The following is a 19,966-nucleotide window of genomic DNA, read 5'->3' on the forward strand; positions in this document are numbered from 1 at the left end:
TCTGTTGGGGATGGTATGGCAAAATCAGCAAAGCACTGCTTCAGAGGGGAAAAAAAATCCAATTTATAGACCTGGTATAGTGAAGCTGGATGTCCAGGTTTGATAAACCATGGCTGAAACCCACACACTCTGTGACAGTCACCCCCACCTTGTCAGGGTAGAATTAAGTTTTGGCATGTCACCATAACATGAGTTGACTTTAAGATGTTGATTTACTAAAGGCAAATAGACTGTGCACTTTGCAAAGTGCAATTGCACTCTGGAAGTGCTTTGCTTCAGAGTTTAGTAAATGGGGTAACGTTTCACTTTGCAAAATATACCCAATCACATGCAATGAAAATAAAACAAAGAAAAAAAAAAGCATTTTTTGCTTGCACATAATTTGATGATGGAAGTCAGGAGAACTTCTGCTCATTTACTAAGCTCTAGAGCAACTGCTTTTGCAGTGTGCAACTGCACTTTGCAAAGTGCACAGCCTATTTACCTTTAGTAAATCAACCTCAAAGGGTCACCCACTCAAAGCCTCACTTTTTTGGTACTTGCTAGAGCCCTCCTATCTAACCTGCAGCCCAGGGGCCTTTTGGCGCTTACTGTGTTGCTCTCACACGTTTGCTGTGTTTTCACGATTGCTCTAGCCAGTGCAGGATAATGTTATTTAGACTGAATTCTAGTAGATAAATTGTTTGATTTCTTTTGCACTATCTCCTTCTTTCTATCCCTTTTCCCTTTTTAGGTTTTCTCTTTTATAACTTGTCTTGCAAAGAGAAATATCAAATGTGGCACAAGTAATTTTAGGGAGGCTGTTTAGAGCACCTTTGTAAGCAGGTACAGTTAGCTACTTTGCCACTAGGTGGCTCTGTACCAGAATAGTGTATGGTACAGCAGGTAGTGACACCAGGTGTTAGGCCCCTTTTAGGTAGAGCCCTCCCACTATGATGTCGTAGGCAAAGTAGCACCCATACAGGGGCGGACTGACCATTGGGAAACTCCGGCACTGCCCGAGGGCCCGGGGTCAGTAGGGGGCCCCATGAGATGCCTCTGGTACCTTTTTCATATGCTTTTTTGAGTTTGGGCAAGGACACGGGCCCCATGATCCCCTATTGGCCGGGGGCCCCATGAGTTGTCAGTCCGGCCCTGCACCCATATATACGTCAGTTAGGGAGGAGAACATAGACACTTGGGGCATGGGAGCTAAACACCCCACCCCTATGAGGAGGTAGCCAGTACATGTAGGCCCTGGACAGGGCAGGAGGCTGGGTGAAGTGAATTTGTACGCAGCAATCTCTGTCCCTCATGGAGGTGGGGGCTAGGGCAAATTTCAAAAGGCCTTTTAGGCCAGGCTGAAGATCCCTGTGTGAGTCTGCTTCCCTGGTGAGTTCCTGGGAGAGATGTACCTAGTAAGGAGGTGATTACAGAGAGCACAGTCCTGTAAGTACTAATGACCCTGGGCAGAGGAGAGACTGTAAGGGAGATGGCTATTGAGCTGCTGCACATACACTTGTGAGTACTGCGGACCATCCAATAAATGTGATTGAGTATGTAATGTCAAGTGATTCTGGAATGTATATCCTCGTGATGTGACTGCTATGCCGTTTCCTGAATAACACCAGTAAAGTGCAACAAAACTACCTCTTGTGTGGACATTCCTTTCTTTTAGAGATATAAATGTCTATGGCCAGAAATGTTGTGTGGAGGCTTCTGGCAAGGAGCAGGGCACAAGATGGTGGAGGGTTTGGCCTGGACTTGGCAGGGCTGGAGCGGGGTGAGGACTTGTGCTTTGGAGCCAAAATCAGCCACCCGCGAATCCCCTCTTACCTAATCATAGTCTCTGACCATCGCCTGTTGCATGTCTGCAGTCTCTGACATCTGTCTGTAGCATCAGTGAATAACATGTGCACCCTTTGATGATGTCAGGGGCTGCACTTGAGGCCTCCTATATCAAGTAAACTGACCACCCCTGTGCTAGCAAGGTAAACCCCCCTGATAGCTTCTTCAATCCCTTAAGGACTCTATTGGTGAGATCTTTCCCAAATCTGCAGACCCATCATGACCATTATGAGGAGCTCCCACTCTGCCTGTTGGATTTTTTTTTGTTTTATTTTATGAAGAATGTAACAAGAGGAGCTGAAACACCCAAAACTTCCAGGTAGACAGGAACCAAATTGGAAATTAGAGCAGGGAGTTGTTGGGAATATCTAAAACGTAGGTGAATTTATGGGCTGACTAAGCTTACCAGGCTTCAATTAAAATATCACTTTCGAGTAGACATGACCTTCAAGCAGGTCAGTATTCCAAAAAGGTACTGTTTAGCAGGCTGAAGGGAAGAGGACAACGAGATGCAACATCTTCTTCACCCTTAATGTAAGACATCTAGATGCACAAGATGGCAGCCACTCGATCTAATTATATTTAGAAACATAGGGGTTTATTTACTAAAGCTTGAGAGTCCAAAATCAGACTCCCTTCTGCATAGAAACCAATCAGCTTCCAGGTTTCATTGCCAAAGCTTCATTGAACAAGCTGAGGTTAGAAGCTGATTGGTTTCTATGCAGAAGGGAGTCTGATTTTGGACTCTCCAGCTTTAGTAAATAAACCCCATAGTGTCACCAAGTACCAAGCATACTGGCTGAACATGCATGTTTATGTGAAAGGCACAAAACTCTAGTGTCAGCCTTTGCTCTATCAACAGTAGCAATTAGCAGGGAGAATGAAACTGAATCAATCCTACTTCCAAGATATGCCTGGAGTTGGCATCTCTGCACAACTTTTCACCTAGATCTGACCACAATCATGCAACAATCATTTTATCTGGGGACCGGAAGACCATAGAGTCTTCTTTTAGAGGTTCATTCTGTATGGATAAAACTAAGCTTTGTCTTCACTCACCGGAATATCCATTGTTGTGTTGTGACCTCAGCATGTCCTCCGTTATGTAGACGCAGAGTTCAGGGCTGACGTCCAAGGCCAAGTCAATGTCCTTTGGATCATCTACCAGCATCTCAATCTCTTAACAGGTAAGAATGACTTGTGAAAACCAGCAGAATATAGGCAACAATAAGCAGAATATATACAATACATATCACAGATTGTAAGTTTCTGTACGTGTCCAAAACTATGGATCCCATTTGTGCGTTTTTGTAAAATTAATATATAAATAAAATTTAAAAAAAAACAGCTGGGGTGATATATTAGGAGGCAGCATTTTCTGATACATGGCAGACTTCCTATCGAGAAATACGACTGAAGAATATTTGCTGACCCTTTTAAAGCATAAATGTGCTTTCCCTATGCAGGGCAAATCCACAGGTTCATGCTAAAGCTTTTATTTACCTTCTTTTCCCTCTCCAGCTGCTGTTTGGTCAGGAAAGTGAAGAGAAATACCCAGTACTTTTAGATCTGTGTGAGGGGACTAGTGCATGGTGGCTGACTGCTCAGGAACCCAATACTGTCACATGGGGTGGGGCATGCAGTTTCTGATGCATGGTGGCTGACTGCTCAGGAACCCAATGCTGTCACATGGGGTGGGGAAGTTACATGCACAGGGCTTCCTCTCTTCACTTCTCACAGGCAAACAAAGTAGTGCTGGAGCAAAATGAAAGGGAAGAATGTGTAGTAGCAATTAAAGTGTGCATATATTGCTTTACCTTGCATGGGCATGGCAGCCGGAACAGAAGAAGCTGCACAGAAAAATGTCTTCAATGTCATAACTAGCTAAGTAGATGTCAGATACTGAAGTTCCTCCATTCTCATCTAGCAAACCAATTCTGTATGGACCTTCATCCTCCCCTGTGCACCAATCATTCTTTTCATATAGAATCAGTTTACTGAGATAGGAATGGGGGAACAAGACTCACCAACGTGAATTTCCAGTCTCAAAGCAACCAAAAGTCTGTAGGAGGAATGAGAATGCCAACAGTGTGCCATCACAGCCCAACATCAGGGTTTATCCTCACTAATGTTTCTGTGGTTGAATGCATGCAAAGTTCAATGTTGATATACCTAATAGAAGCCTTCCCAAAAGAGTATAAGCTGCTACAGGAGCAAAGGAAGGAACTTTATATTAAAGTGTACCTGTGCTCAGTCTAACTCTCCTAACCTAAAGCTCCTTCAGACATAGTGTGCTCATCCTAACTCCTCTAACCTAGGAGCTCCTTCAGGAGTGGTGTGCTCATCCTAACTCCACTAACCTAGGAGCTCCTTCAGGAGTGGTGTGCTCATCCTAACTACTCTAACCTAGGAGCTCCTTCAGGAGTGGTGTGCTCATCCTAGCTCTCCTAACCTACCTTCAGGCATGGTGTGCTCATCCCAACTACCATAACCTTAGGTTACACTCACCATGCCTGAAGGAGCTCTAAGGTTATGGTAGTTGGGATGAGCACACCATGCCTGAAGGTAGGTTAGGAGAGCTAGGATGAGCACACCACTCCTGAAGGAGCTCCTAGGTTAGAGTTAGGATGAGCACATCATTTCCTTGAAGGAGCTCTAAAGTAGAGGAGTTAGGATGAGCACACTGTCTGAAGGAGCTTTAGGTTAGGAGAGTTAGGATGAGCACACCATTCCTGAATGAACTTCAGATAAGAGGAGTTAGGTTACACTCACCATGCCTGAAGGAGCTCTAACTCCTCTTATCTGAAGTTCCTTCAGGCATGGTGTGCTCATTCTAACTCTCCTATCCTAGAGCTTCTTCAGGCATGGTGTGCTCATCCTAGCTCTCCTAACCTAGAGCTTCCTCAGGCATGGTGAGCATTTTCTAACTCCCCTTACCTGAAACTCCTTCAAACATGGTATGCTCATTCTAACTACCATAACCTAAAGCTCCTTCAGACATGATAATACAAACTAATATACTGCCATACACTAATTTATTCTCCAACTTATTTTTTCCTTGCATTCATCAGCTTGGTGTGACAAACAACTACCTGGAGGTCCTTTGAATATATAAAAATGTACTTACCATCATCTTGGGAGTCATCGTCCAGTCTGTCCTTGTCAGCGCTCTCAGCCCCAGAGGTGTGGGAGCTGCTGTGGCTGGTCATAGAGCTGCAGGTTTTCAGTTTGTGGTGAAGTGATGACCTAGAGAAACTATCCTCTGCTCCAATGTCCCTGGCTTTTGTGTCCGCCTCTATCCCTGAGGTGAGCGAACTGCTGTGACTGGTCGTGGAGCGCCTGCAGAGGCAATTGTGCTTTGTGCTCCCTCCGCTACTCGTGGATCTGTTCTCCAGATGCTCCATATCCTGATCCAAAGTGTCGCTGATGTATGACTCTCTGTACAGCTTCTTCTCTGCAATACACAAGGGTTGGAGAGCAATCACACCCAATCCAGAAACTTGCAGCTGGCAGCTTTACACAAAACTCAGATTAAGGTAAAGTGAGGGGACTTTATGACTTTAAAAAGTCACATCGCTCATAACTGAGATTTCATTTTTTGGTAGAGGCACAACATTTTCCTTATCTCTGGTTTTGTATTGGTGAGGTCTCCACCCTGAACTCCTCATATCTGCTCTGGTCATTATGATGGGTTCCTACTCTGCCGCCTTGAGTTTTCATTTATTCTATATTATGGAGATGGTAACAGGAGTAATTGGAACTCAGCAAGTTAGGTGGAAACAGGGTTGATAAATGCATCAAAGGATCTGGCAGTGCACATTAAAATATGTGAATTTGTGCCATTGTCATTACACATTGATGTGGGGATGGGACATAATGTCAGCGACTATGGATTCGACCTCAGTAGTACTTACATAGAATGACTTGATCCTTTTGTCCCACGGTTGTAGCTCAGAATGGTGACTTCAGCGATGGAACTGAGACAATACTGTTTGACTGATATCAATCCGTCTGGCAGTACTTGATGTTCTAAACAGCTGAAGCCTGCAGGGACACTTAAGTCCCCGTTGGGCAAATATACAGTATATCCACTGCACTGGTGGCCAGTGGTGAAACCCCTGTGGACCTCCCGCAGAACCTTAGAGTTCCAGTGAACTCCGGTTGAGAAACTCAGGTCTAAAAGGACAAAGAAGTTCCACCAAACTTTTCAGAAGAACCTCATGTACCAGTAGTGGACACATTTTGTGAAACATTACCCACCTTCATTTTCTTCCAGTAGTCGAACTTGCCGTAGTACTGGCTGGAGTTTCATGTAGAGTTGGTGACTGTTACTCAACAGCTGAAGGAGGTGACGTGAGCGCATGGAGCAGCCGGTATAGTACGTCAATTTTCTGGCCGAGGGTAAGCCGTCCGGTAAGATCTCAAACTTTTTGCCCTGAAGATAATATAGAAACAAGTTGGAGAGAACGATCTGCAAAGACTTATTAGGATTGATTTAGTAAAGGCATGAAGACTGTTCACCTACCAATGAGTAGGAAAGCAAACATTCACTTTGCTACGTGAACGACCTCTATTCTTTTAGTAAATCAACCCCAGTGTGAAATTCATAAATGTAACATGTCAGTAGGTTAATGTGCAAAAAAACATGTACGTATGCAGTGCCCAATGTAGCACTAGCGTGAATGGGGACTTCAGAGTCTCTGCTGTGATCCTAGAGCTGCCTTTCTCAAACTTTTTTTACCACAGGATTCTTTGAAATAATTTTCAGGTCTCAGAGAACCCGTGGTAAAAAGTTCATTGGGGGGCAATGGGAAAAATGCCCCCCTTAAAGTGGTTAGAATACAACACTTCCAGACAGCTAAAGAGATAACTGGTGTCATGCTGCTGGCTCTGCTAAGTGGTGTTGGCCTTGGAACTATGTAAGCAATACCCAAATAGAAGGTTAATCAACCTCAGCTCAAGGAACCCCTAGCAATCACTGCAGGAAGCCTAGGCTTCCATGGAACCCTGGTTGAGAATCGCTGTTTTAGAAGATGAATTACACCACAGTACATGCAGCTAAAGAGGTCAATGAGTGTTTTTTCAATCTTTTTTGTCACTTGTTAAAAAATATGCAACTACTTTAATGTTTATAGTGCAGGCACAGGTTCACTTTAACACAGTCGAAACCAGAAGCTAATTCCACTCTCGCTTCTAAATCTTAGAAAAGTTAACTCCTCATTAAGGTCTTAAGAGGGATAATCCTGCCATACTTGGCGCCTGCCTGGGGTTTGTTCCCTCATAATGCGATCTTTGTTGGACACAGTGATCACCTTATCAGAAGGAACACATACATACAGTACATTTATAAAAAGTGTAATTCAGAAATGGTGTCTCCCACCCAGACCCTTGTGGTTTTAGTAATCACTTACCACGAACACCAACTTCCCCACATTGGTCCAGGGGAAGTCATATAGCAGCTGCTTTTCATCTCCTGAACTCTGTAAAAAAAAACAAAAAAAAAAAAAGGGAGAAAAATCTTATACAATGAAAACTATTAAAAACTTTATTTCTATGGAATTATATATAATGATTCAGCAGGTAAAATAAGTATTGAACACGTCACCATTTTTCTCAGTAAATATATTTCTAAAAGTGGTATTGACATGACATTTTCACCACATGTTGGTAACAACCCATGCAATCCATACAAAGAAACCAAAACAAATACATTCAGAAATTAAAAAGGTCCAGTTTATTACACATAAATTAATTTCTGAACATATTTGTTTTGGTTTCTTTGTATGGATTGCATGGGTTGTTACCAACATGTGGTGAAAATGTCATGTCAATACCACTTTTAGAATTATATTTACTGAGAAAAATGGTGACGTGGGGAACATTGGGGAACTGGAGAAAGTACAGAGAAGGGCAACCAAACTGATACGAGGCATGGAGGAGATCAGCTATGAGGAAAGATTAGAGGAACTGAATTTATTCTCTTGAGCAGAGGAGATTAAGGGGGATATGATCTCCATGTATAATACATAAGGGGGGATATGATCTCCATGTATAATACATAAGGGGGGGGATATGATCTCCATGTATAATACATAAGGGGGGGATATGATCTCCATGTATAATACATAAGGGGGGATATGATCTCCATGTATAATACATAAGGGGGGATATGATCTCCATGTATAATACATAAGGGGGGATATGATCTCCATGTATAATACATAAGGGGGGGATATGATCTCCATGTATAATACATAAGGGGGGGATATGATCTCCATGTATAATACATAAGGGGGGGATATGATCTCCATGTATAATACATAAGGGGGGATATGATCTCCATGTATAATACATAAGGGGGGATATGATCTCCATGTATAATACATAAGGGGGGATATGATCTCCATGTATAATACATAAGGGGGGATATGATCTCCATGTATAATACATAAGGGGGGATATGATCTCCATGTATAATACATAAGGGGGGATATGATCACCATGTATAATACATAAGGGGGATATGATCTCCATGTATAATACATAAGGGGGGATATGATCTCCATGTATAATACATAAGGGGGATATGATCTCCATGTATAATACATAAGGGGGGCTATGATCTCCATGTATAATACATAAGGAGGGATATGATCTCCATGTATAATACATAAGAGGGGATATGATCTCCATGTATAATACATAAGGGGGATATGATCTCCATGTATAATACATAAGGGGGGATATGATCTCCATGTATAATACATAAGGGGGGATATGATCTCCATGTATAATACATAAGGGGGGATATGATCTCCATGTATAATACATAAGGGGGGATATGATCTCCATGTATAATACATAAGGGGGGATATGATCTCCATGTATAATACATAAGGGGGCTATGATCACCATGTATAATACATAAGGGGGGGGATATGATCTCCATGTATAATACATAGGGGGGATATGATCTCCATGTATAATACATAAGGGGGGATATGATCTCCATGTATAATACATAAGGGGGATATGATCTCCATGTATAATACATAAAGGGGGATATGATCTCCATGTATAATACATAAGGGGGATAAGATCTCCATGTATAATACATAAGGGGGATATGATCTCCATGTATAATACATAAGGGGGGATATGATCTCCATGTATAATACATAAGGGGGATATGATCTCCATGTATAATACATAAGGGGGGGATATGATCTCCATGTATAATACATAAGGGGGATATGATCTCCATGTATAAATACATCAGTGGTTCATATAGTGAACTCGGTGGAGTTACTCACCCTGAGGTCATCACAGAGGACAAGGGGGCACCCTTTATGTCTGGAGGAAAAGAAATTTAATATCCAACACGGAAAGGTTTCTTCACAGTAAGAGCTGTGAAAATGTGGAATAGACTCCTTCAAGAGTTGGTTCTGGCCAGCTCAGTAGATTGCTTTAAAAAAGTCCTGGATTCTTTCTTAGATACACAGAATATAACTGGATATAACATTTATAGGTAAAGTTAATCCAGGGAATATCCGATTGCCTCTCAGGGGATCAGGAAGGAATTTTTTTTCCCTGCAGGAGCAAATTGGATCATGCTTTGCTGGGTTTTTTTTGCCTTCCTCTGGATCAGCTGTGGGTATAGGATTATAACTTTTTTTTTTAATGGTTGAACTGGATGGACTTTTGTCTTTTTTCAGTCAGAATATGCAACTATAGGTGTTCAATATTATTTTACCTGCTGTATATACAGTACACATGGGGCAGTCATTAGCTATTCATACACACTGAGAATCAGTCGAAAATAGGCTCACATTCCCCAATGAAATCAGCCAACTGGGGAGCCCTATAAACGGCTATCAACACAAGCTATGATACAGGCACAGCGTCTAGTTATGATAGTAATTAAATAACAATCATAAATGCTGTCTTACAGATTAATTGGTAAAACACCAACCTGGAAGATCTGGATTCCTCGCAGGGTAAGTCCAAGGAGCAATGAAGCTTCCACCTCCCTTTTATCCTGAAAATTTCAAACCAAATATAAAATGATTCGTTTTAAAGCTGAAGTTGAATCTGCTTACAATTTGCCTTCCCTGGTTCTTCCCTCATCAACATGCTAATGAAATGTTTAAATAAAACCATTCCGTTTTCGTTACATACCTTACTTTAGATTCAGTGAAGTCATCACTGGTTCTCTATGCTCTATCTTTCTACCCCTCACCTCACCCCTTTAGTCTCCTCTCGCATTACTAACCTACTAAGCCACATATCGGCATGGATGTCACTCCACTTCCTCAAACTCAATCTTTCCAAAACTGAGCTCGTAGTATTCCCCCCAGCCCGTGCCCCCCCCCTCCCCTGACTTCTCCATCAAGATCAATAACACAACTATCAGTCCCTCCCCTCATGCCAGGGTACTAGGTGTAATCCTAGACTCCCACCTGTCCTTTCAGTCCCAAATCCAATCGCTGTCTAAATCTTGTAGACTTCACCTCCGCAACATCTCCAAGATACACCCGTTCCTAACCTCGGAAACCACTAAGCAACTTATTCACTTCCTTGTTATATCTCGCCTTGACTATTGTAACTCCCTCCTCATTGGAAGACCTCATCGCAGGCTATCCCCTCTTCAGTCTATCATGAATGCTGCTGCCAGACTCATCCGCCTTACTAACCGTTCCATATCTGCCACCCCTCTCTGCCAATCCCTCCACTGGTCTCCTCTCAGTGTCCTCCACCCCCCTCTGCCAATCCCTCCACTGGCCTCCACTCAGTGTCCTCCATCCCTCTCTGCCAATCCCTCCACTGGTCTCCACTCAGTGTCCTCCACCCCCCTCTGCCAATCCCTCCACTGGCCTCCACTCAGTGTCCTCCATCCCTCTCTGCCAATCCCTCCACCGGCCTCCACTCAGTGTCCTCCATCCCTCTCTGCCAATCCCTCCACCGGTCTCCACTCAGTGTCCTCCATCCCTCTCTGCCAATCCCTCCACTGGTCTCCACTCAGTGTCCTCCATCCCTCTCTGCCAATCCCTCCACCGGTCTCCACTCAGTGTCCTCCATCCCTCTCTGCCAATCCCTCCACTGGCTTCCCATTGCCCAACGGGTAAAATTCAAAACATTAACAATAACATATAAAGCCATTTAAAACTCTGCTCCAAATTACATCACCAATCTTGTCTTCAAATATCACCCAAACCATACTCTCCGCTCCTTGCACGACCTCCTGCTCTCTAGCTCCCTTGTCTCCTTCTCCCATGCTCATCTCCAGGATTTCTCCAGAGCTTCTCCCATCCTCTGGAACTCTCTACCCCAATGTATCACCTACTCTGCTCACTTTTAGGCGATCTCTGAAAACCTAACTTTTCAGGGAAGCCTATCCTGCCCTCAGCTAATAATGGAATCTTCTACTTCTCCTACCAGTCCATCTCCCACAGTTACTACCGTTTGTACCGCTAAGCCCCTCCCTCTTAGATTGTAAGCTCCAAGGATCAGGGCCCTCCTATCCCTCTTGTATTGAACTGTATTGTTGCTGTATTGTCTCCCTTTATATTGTAAAGCGCTGAGCAAACTGTTGGCGCTATATAAATCCTGTATAATAATAATAATATGCTTCTCTATGTATGAAGCTCATGGTTGGTGGGAGGGAACCCAGGGTGTTTACAAACCATGCAAAAAAAATGCTTGTGGTACCATTCGTGGCTAATTGAATCTTAAATGTGGCAAGCAGATGCACCTTTTTTTTTCTTTTGCCCAGAAAAAAAACAAAACAAATGCTGCAAAATGATCAGTTAAAAAATGTGCAACGCTTGTCGCTCAAAATAGATTCTTGAGTTACTTTGCCACGTTTGTCACACATACGGCATCCCATTGAAATGAATAGGCTGTCCCATGTGACTAGCGCACTAGAAAATACACACATGATACCTGATGTCACACGTCATAGTGTGAATGGGGAACATATTAGAGATTTTATGAGAGTTTAGTGATGGGGGATACATATTGTGCTGGATCTTTAACTGGGGTCATCACACGCAGCCTGGCGATGGCTTGCTGGGGCATACAGCTTACACTTCATATCCGCCGTCTGCCTTCTCACCTTGTATAACCTGTAGTAATGGACACAAAGGTCATCGAGTCTTGCGGCTTCTTTGATATACATCAGTTGTGCTTCCGACACGGTCAGTGCAAATTGGTCGCGGTGAATATTAGGAATGTGCTTGAGGATGTAATCTTTCCCTCGTTTTTTAATTATCTGAAGAAGAAAACACCACAATGAGTAATGACGTGTCAGAGAAGGATACCTCTCCATGGTAGTGCACTAAACATTTAGCTGAAGCTTAATCTGCTTATATTTTACCTTCCCTGCCCCCTCCCCCCCATTAAAATGCTAATGACATTTTCCAAAAAAAGCCTTTACATTTTCGTCATATGCCTTATTTTGGGTCTCTGTGCTTCTCTATACAATGCAGGCAGATCATGGCTGGTGGCAGGGGATGGCAGGGTCTGAAGTCTGAGTCTGGTCGGGTGGATTGTACATGCTTATAGGTAGGTCAGTGTATAGGGGTGCAATAAAATTTGCTGCTCAGAGAAGCTTTTTCTTCCTGCTTTATTGAATCTGGACTGTGGATTGTGCATACTATAGGTAGATCAGTTTATGGGTGTGTACCAAGACTTTCTGCTGCTTAGATAAGCTTTATCCTCCTTCTCTGTTGAGTCTGGACTTGTAGACTGTCACATTAGAAGATCAGCTTATATGGGTGTACCAAGGCTCTCTGCTGCTCAGATAGGCTTTTTTCTCCTTTCCTGTTGAATCTGGACTGATGTACTGCACATGCTATAGGTAGATCAGCTTAGAGGGGTATACAAGACTCTTTTCTGCACAAATGAGCTCTCTCTTCCTCCGCTGAGTCTGGACTGGTGGACTATACATACTATAAATAAGTCAAATAATCCACTATATTGCCAAAAGTGTTGCCCACCCCCCTCCAAATCATGTGATTCAGGTGTTCCAATCCCCTCCATGTATACAATCAAGCCCCTAGGCATGCAAACTGCTTCTACAAACATTTGTGAAAGAATGGGTCGCTCTCAGGAGCTCAGTGACTCCAAGCGTGGTCCTGTGATAGGTTGTCACCTGTGCAATAAGTCCATCCGTGACATTTCCTGGCTACTAAATATTCCACGCTCAACTGTTAGTGGGATTATAACAAAGTGGAAGCAACTGGGAACAACAGCAACTCAGCCACCAAGTGGTAGGCCACGTCACATGACAGGGCGGGGTCAGAGCATGCTGAAGCGCACAGTGTGCAGAAGTCACCAACAGGGGCGGACTGACAACTCATGGGGCCCCCGGGCAATAGGGGATCATGGGGCCCCTGTGTCCTTGCCCAAACTCAAAAAAGCCTATGAAAAAAAAAGGTACCAGGGGCATCTCATGGGGCCCCCTACTGACCCCAGGCCCTCGGACACTGCCCGAGTTTCCAAATGGTCAGTCCGCCCCTGGTCGCCAACTGTCTGCAGAGTCAATAGCTAAAGACCTCCAAACTGCATGTGGCCTTCAGATGAGCCCAACAACAGTGCGTAGAGAGCTTCATGGAATGGGTTTCCATGGCCGAGCAGCTGCATCCAAGCCTTACATCACGAACGGCAATGCAAAGCATCGGATGCCGTGGTGTAAACCACGCCGCCACTGAACTCTACAGCAGTGGAGACGTGTTCTCTGGAGTGACCAATCATGCTTCTGTCTGGCAATCCGATGGACGTGTCTAGGTTTGGCAGTTGCCAGGACAACGCTACTTGCCTGACTGCATTGTGACAAGTGTAAAGTTTAGTGGAGGGGGATTATGGTGTGGGGTTGTTTTTCAGGGGTTGGGCTTGGCCCCCTAGTTCCAGTGAAGGGAACTCTTAAGGCGTCAGCATACCAAGACATTTTGGACAATTTCATGCTCCCTCCTTTGTGGGAAGAGTTTGGGGATGGACCCTTCCTGTTCCAACATGACTGCCCACCAGTGCACAAAGCAAGGTCCATAAAGACATGGAGGAGCCAGTTTGGGGTGGAGGAACTTGACTGGCCTGCACAGAGTCCTGACCTCAACCCAATAGAACACCTTTGGGATGAATTAGAGTGGAGACTGCGAGCCAGGCCTCCTCCCCCGACATCAGTGCCTGACCTGACAAATGTGCTTCTGGAAGAATGGTCCAACCTTCCCATAGACACCCTCCTAAACCTTGTGGACGGCCTTCCCAGAAGAGGTGAAGCTGTTATATCTGCAAAGGGCGGGGCCAACTCAATATTGAACCCTACAGACTAAGACTGGGGGGGCATTATAGTTCATGTGTGTGTAAAGGCAGGCCGACCAATACTTTTGGCAATATAGTGTATATTTCCTTCTATAGTGACTTAGAATACATACCAATGATAGCTCTCCAAACTGTATAAAACAATACAAGCAAACTGTAACAGTGCACTTAAATATACACAGCACAGCAGGAGACAGGTCCTCTTTACTAGCAGAGCAGATAATTTTGACCATTATGAAGCTGATTTTGTTCCGTTCTTATCTGCAGATTAGTGGTTGGCTCCCCGCGGTGTAGAAGATGAAGCTTTGTGGAGTTAATGGCCGCGAATATATTGCATTCTTAGACTGTGTCCTCGTAATATGTCAGGAACTTCGAATAAAGCTGGATTAATGCTGGCCCCCTTCCCGTCCCGGCAGAGACTAGAGCAATCGGCATCTCGATCAATTTTCCATTTGTAATAATGAATTTACAGATGCGCTGCTCTCCAGCATCATTATAATTTGTCATCTTGTCGAAGTGCTTATTTACTGCGCGGTGTCACAGTCACGGCTGTCTGACCCCCAGCAAGATTCATGACGTTCATTACCAGTGGGGCTGTGACACGATCACATTTACATACAGGCTTTATTATTTATTTATTTATTTCAGGTACTTATATAGCGCCGTTAATTTACACAGCACTTTACATATATATTGTACATTCACATCAGTCCCTAACCCTCAAGGGGTGTACAATCTAAGGTCCCTAACCCTCAAGGGGCGTACAATCTAAGGTCCCTAACCCTCAAGGGGCGTACAATCTAAGGTCCCTAACCCTCAAGGGGTGTACAATCTAAGGTCCCTAACTCACATTCATACATACACATACTAGGGCCAATTTAGACAGGAGACAATTAACCTACCAGCATGTCTTTGGAGAGTGGGAGGAAACCGGAGTACCCGGTGGTAACCCACGCTGCCACAGGGAGAACATGCAAACTTTGCAGGCAGCTGGTGCCATGGTTGGGATCAGGGGCGGACTGACATTTGGAAACTCGGGCACTGCCCGAGGGCCCAGGGTCAGTAGGGGGCCCCATGAGATGCCCCTGGTACCTTTTTCATAGGCTTTTTTAAGTTTGGGCAAGGACACAGGGGCCCCATGATCCCTTATTGCCCGGGGGCCCCATGAGTTGTCAGTCCGCCCCTGGTTGGGATTCAAACCAATGACCCTAGTACTGCCAAGCAGAAGTGCTAACCATTTAGCCCCTGTGCTTTAAAAGAGGAAATATCATCAGCTCAGAAAATGTATTTATCTATTTCAGGTACTTATATAGCGCCGTCAGTTTACGCAGCGCTTTACATATATATTGTACATTCACATCAGTCCCTAACCCTCAAGGGGTGTACAATCTAAGGTCCCTAACCCTCAAGGGGCGTACAATCTAAGGTCCCTAACTCACATCCATACATACACATACTAGGGACAATTTAGACAGGAGCCAATTCAGCTACCAGCATGTCTTCGGAGTGTGGGAGGAAACCGGACTACCCGGAAGAAACCCACGCAGGCACAGGGAGAACATGCAAACTCCAGGCAGGTGGTGTTGTGGCTGGGATTTGAACCAACGACCCTAGTACTACCAGGCGGAAGTGCTAACCATTTAGCCACTGTGCTGCCAATGAAAAGCTATAAAAAAAAGCTAAACTTTTTTTCAGTTTTGGAAAAAAGTAGTAAATGGGAGTGATTTCTATCCACTTCCTGTCCCCGAGACACAGCAGGAGGTAAGAATAGATCTCCCCTCAGTATGGGGTAAAATGTTGTCACTAGAACTTGTTTACCTTGCTGTTTTTCTATACTTACTGCGCACAAAGAGATACAGTGTTAGAAAACGTTACAGTATTTAAAAAATACAGAAGTTAGACAGCTTATTAAAAAAATTATGTTTTAGCAAACAAAAAATGAAAAGTTAAGCTGTATATAAAGCCAAAACTTTTTTTTGGTGGATTTGAACAAAGCAAGAATTGGGGGAGATTTCCCTTTATTTCCTGCCCCTGAGACACAACAGAAAGAATAGATGTCTCCAAAGTAAGGGGATAGAGAGTTGTCACTGGAACATGTTTATCTTCTGTCTCTCTCAAGGGCGAACTGACAACTCATGGGGCCCCTGGGCAATAGGGGATCATGGGGCCCCTGTGTCCTTGCCCAAACTCAAAAAAGCCTAAGAAAAAGGTACCAGGGGCATCTCCTGGGGCCCCCTACTGACCCCGGGCCCTCGGGCAGTGCCCGAGTTTCCAAATGGTCAGTCCGCCCCTGGTCTCTCTCCTATACTAACTGCACAGACAAAGATACAATGTTAGAAAACGTTTCAATATTTTAAAAAAAATCTAGAAGATAGAGAGCTTGTTTAAAAATAAAAAAGTATGTTTAAACAAAAAAAAAATAAAATGAAAAGTTAAGCTGTATATAAAGCCAAAACATTTTTTCTGATTTTAACAAAGCAAGAATTGGGGGAGATTTCCCTTTATTGGGAGAGTGCATGTGATCAGCATAGGGCCAATCAGCACTGTCCAGACAGAGGGTCAGGGGTTATGCAGCCCCATAGGACAGTCAGGGGAGAATGAAAACTCCTCCTACAAGCTTTAACCAGTGCTCTGCTGGACACTGATAGAAGTCACAAGACTGCTCTAACATCTGATGAGAAAAGGTATTTAGCAGTTTATATTTACTAACATAATTATATTTCCATGTTCTGTGTACTGTGGGAGACCAGACCAGAACGCAGGGTCCGGGGAGACCGGATATAGTGAATGCAGGGTCCGGAGAGACCGGATATAGCGAATGCGGGGTCCGGGGAGACCAGATATAGTGAATGCAGGGTCCGGAGAGATCGGATATAGCGAATGCAGGGTCCGGGGAGACCAGATATAGCAAATGCAGGGTCCGTGGAGACCAGATATAGTGAATGCAGGGTCCGGGGAGAGCGGATATAGTGAATGCAGGGTCTGGGGAGAGCGGATATAGTGAATGCAGGGTCCGGGGAGACCAGATATAGTGAATGCAGGGTCCGGGGAGAGCGGATATAGTGAATGCAGGGTCCGGGGAGACCAGATATAGTGAATGCAGGGTCCGGGGAGACCAGATATAGTGAATGCAGGGTCCGGGGAGACCGGATATAGTGAATGCAGGGTCCGGGGAGACCGGATATAGTGAATGCAGGGTCCGGGGAGACCAGATATAATGAATGTGGGGTCCGGGAGACCAGATATAGTGTATGCAGGGTCCGGGAGACCAGATATAGTGTATGCAGGGTCCGGGGAGACCGGATATAGTGTATGCTGGGTCCGGGGAGACCGGATATAGTGAATGCAGGGTCCGGGGAGACCGGATATAGTGTATGCAGGGTCCGGGGAGACCGGATATAGTGAATGCAGGGTCCGGGGAGACCGGATATAGTGAATGCAGGGTCCGGGGAGAGCGGATATAGTGAATGCGGGGTCCGGGGAGACCAGATATAGTGAATGCAGGGTCCTGGGTGAGCGGATATAGTGAATGCGGGGTCCGGGGAGACCAGATATAGTGAATGCAGGGTCCGGGGAGACCGGATATAGTGAATGCAGGGTCCTGGGTTTAGTTTAAATACTAACAGCAACAATAAAAATGCGATCAAAACTCCATCTTACCCAAGGAGGAAAATAGGCTTCTGGGTCAAAGTATTTTCCATAGTGTTTGTTCTTCTTGAAGTTGCCCAGGTCAGCCTGGAGGGCATAGGAGGCCAGTAGGAAGTAGGCCTCTTCCCTCACGGTGCTCTGAGAGAGCAAGGTTTGTTTCCGCAGGTGCCAATAGTAATAGTACCGTGCCGTCCTATCACTGCGCAATGACAGAAAAGAATTACATTAATGCCCAGTTCCTATGTTCTTCAGCTCCATATTTTCTTAAAACAATATTCTTATGAATTAACAACATTTGACCTGTAGAGGGAATAGAAGGAGAGCGTTTGATTTTGCATCATTTGCACAGAATGTATGTACTGGACTGTAGCCAGTGGGAGTAAATATGTCTTGATGTCAGTGGGAGTAAACAGGGTCCCTGCTTTGGTATTAGGGGGAGGAATAGTATCCCATCACTGGTGTCAGTGGGAGGAATGCCGCCCCATCAGTGGTGTCAGTGGGAGGAATGCCGCCCCATCAGTGGTGTCAGTGGGAGGAATGCCGCCCCATCAGTGGTGTCAGTGGGAGGAATGCCGCCCCATCAGTGGTGTCAGTGGGAGGAATGCCGCCCCATCAGTGGTGTCAGTGGGAGGAATGCCGCCCCATCAGTGGTGTCAGTGGGAGGAATGCCGCCCCATCAGTGGTGTCAGTGGGAGGAATGCCGCCCCATCAGTGGTGTCAGTGGGAGGAATGCCGCCCCATCAGTGGTGTCAGTGGGAGGAATGCCGCCCCATCAGTGGTGTCAGTGGGAGGAATGCCGCCCCATCAGTGGTGTCAGTGGGAGGAATGCCGCCCCATCAGTGGTGTCAGTGGGAGGAATGCCGCCCCATCAATGGTGTCAGTGGGAGGAATGCCGCCCCATCAATGGTGTCAGTGGGAGGAATGCTGCCCCATCAATGGTGTCAGTGGGAGGAATGCTGCCCCATCAGCGGGGTCAGTGGGAGGAATACTGCCCCATCAACGGTATCAGTGGGAGGAATACTGCCCCATCAACGGTGTCAGTGGGAAGAATACTGCCCCATCAACGGTGTCAGTGGGAGGAATACCGCCCCATCAACGGGGTCAGTGGGAGGAATACCGCCCCATCAACGGGGTCAGTGGAAGGAATACCGCCCCATCAACGGTGTCAGTGGAAGGAATACCGCCCCACCAATGGTGTCAGTGGAAGGAATACCGCCCCACCAATGGTGTCAGTAAAAGGAATACCGCCCCACCAATGGTGTCAGTAAAAGGAATACCGCCCCATCAATGGTGTCAGTGGAAGGAATACCGCCCCATCAATGGTGTCAGTGGAAGGAATACCGCCCCATCAATGGTGTCAGTGGAAGGAATACCGCCCCATCAATGGTGTCAGTGGAAGGAATACCGCCCCATCAACGGTGTCAGTGGGAGGAATACCGCCCCATCAACAGTGTCAGTGGGAGGAATACCGCCCCATCAACGGTGTCAGTGGGAGGAATACTGCCCCATCAACGGTGTCAGTGGGAGGAATACTGCCCCATCAATGGTGTCAGTGGGAGAAATACCGCCCCATCAAAAAAAAAATTACATTTGAGACCGCAGTACTCGGCTGCTCACCAGTGCTGTCCCCTGCAGTAAACCCTGTTGACCACAAGATGTCGTAAGCCTGGAAGAAAGATGTCCATTTTATTGTATAGAGCAGTGATCTCCAAACTGTGGCCCAGGGGCCGAATTAAAGCAAACAAAAAGGGCCACATCTGGCCCCTGGGCCACAGTTTGGAGATCACTGCTCTATACAATAAAATGGACATCTTTCTTCCAGGCTTACGACATCTTGTGGTCAACAGGGTTTACTGCAGGGGACAGCACTGGCGAGCAGCAGAGTACTGCTGTCTCAAATGTAATTTTTTTACCCTCCTAAGGGACCTTTCCAAAAAAAGAAAAAACATTTCCCAAAAACTGAACTACACTACAGTGCTGCAACATTATTTCTATCAGGCTGCTATGGGTTCATGCTGATAACTTCTCTGATGAATAAAGTCCCATTATCTCTTTTCATCTTTCTCCCCCGGAGTTCTGTTACTCGGTTTTCTGAGCCAAACATATTCCATTTATTCGATGAAAGCCAGATGTTTGCTTAGGCTGGGAAATGAATATCAAAATAGGGGATTAG

General features: G+C 45.2%; 1 protein-coding gene across 1 annotated transcript in view; it reads right to left on the reverse strand.

Moving 5' to 3' along the window:
* FRMD6 (FERM domain containing 6) overlaps positions 1-19,966 on the reverse strand; it is a 140,396-nt gene that overhangs the window by 12,924 nt on the left and 107,506 nt on the right. Inside the window, exons 6-12 of the mRNA XM_089665813.1 lie at positions 17,806-17,992; positions 11,942-12,097; positions 9,800-9,865; positions 7,239-7,307; positions 6,088-6,262; positions 4,955-5,281; positions 2,887-3,006 (exon numbers count right to left, since the gene is read on the reverse strand). Of these exons, the coding sequence (XP_089521939.1) occupies positions 2,887-3,006; positions 4,955-5,281; positions 6,088-6,262; positions 7,239-7,307; positions 9,800-9,865; positions 11,942-12,097; positions 17,806-17,992 (1,100 nt within the window). The remainder of the gene's footprint in view (positions 1-2,886; positions 3,007-4,954; positions 5,282-6,087; positions 6,263-7,238; positions 7,308-9,799; positions 9,866-11,941; positions 12,098-17,805; positions 17,993-19,966) is intronic.

Source organism: Staurois parvus, unplaced genomic scaffold (genome assembly GCF_062004578.1).
Source record: "Staurois parvus isolate SC_StPar_1 unplaced genomic scaffold, SC_StPar_1.0 ptg002360l, whole genome shotgun sequence".
NCBI classification, from domain to species: domain Eukaryota; kingdom Metazoa; phylum Chordata; class Amphibia; order Anura; family Ranidae; genus Staurois; species Staurois parvus.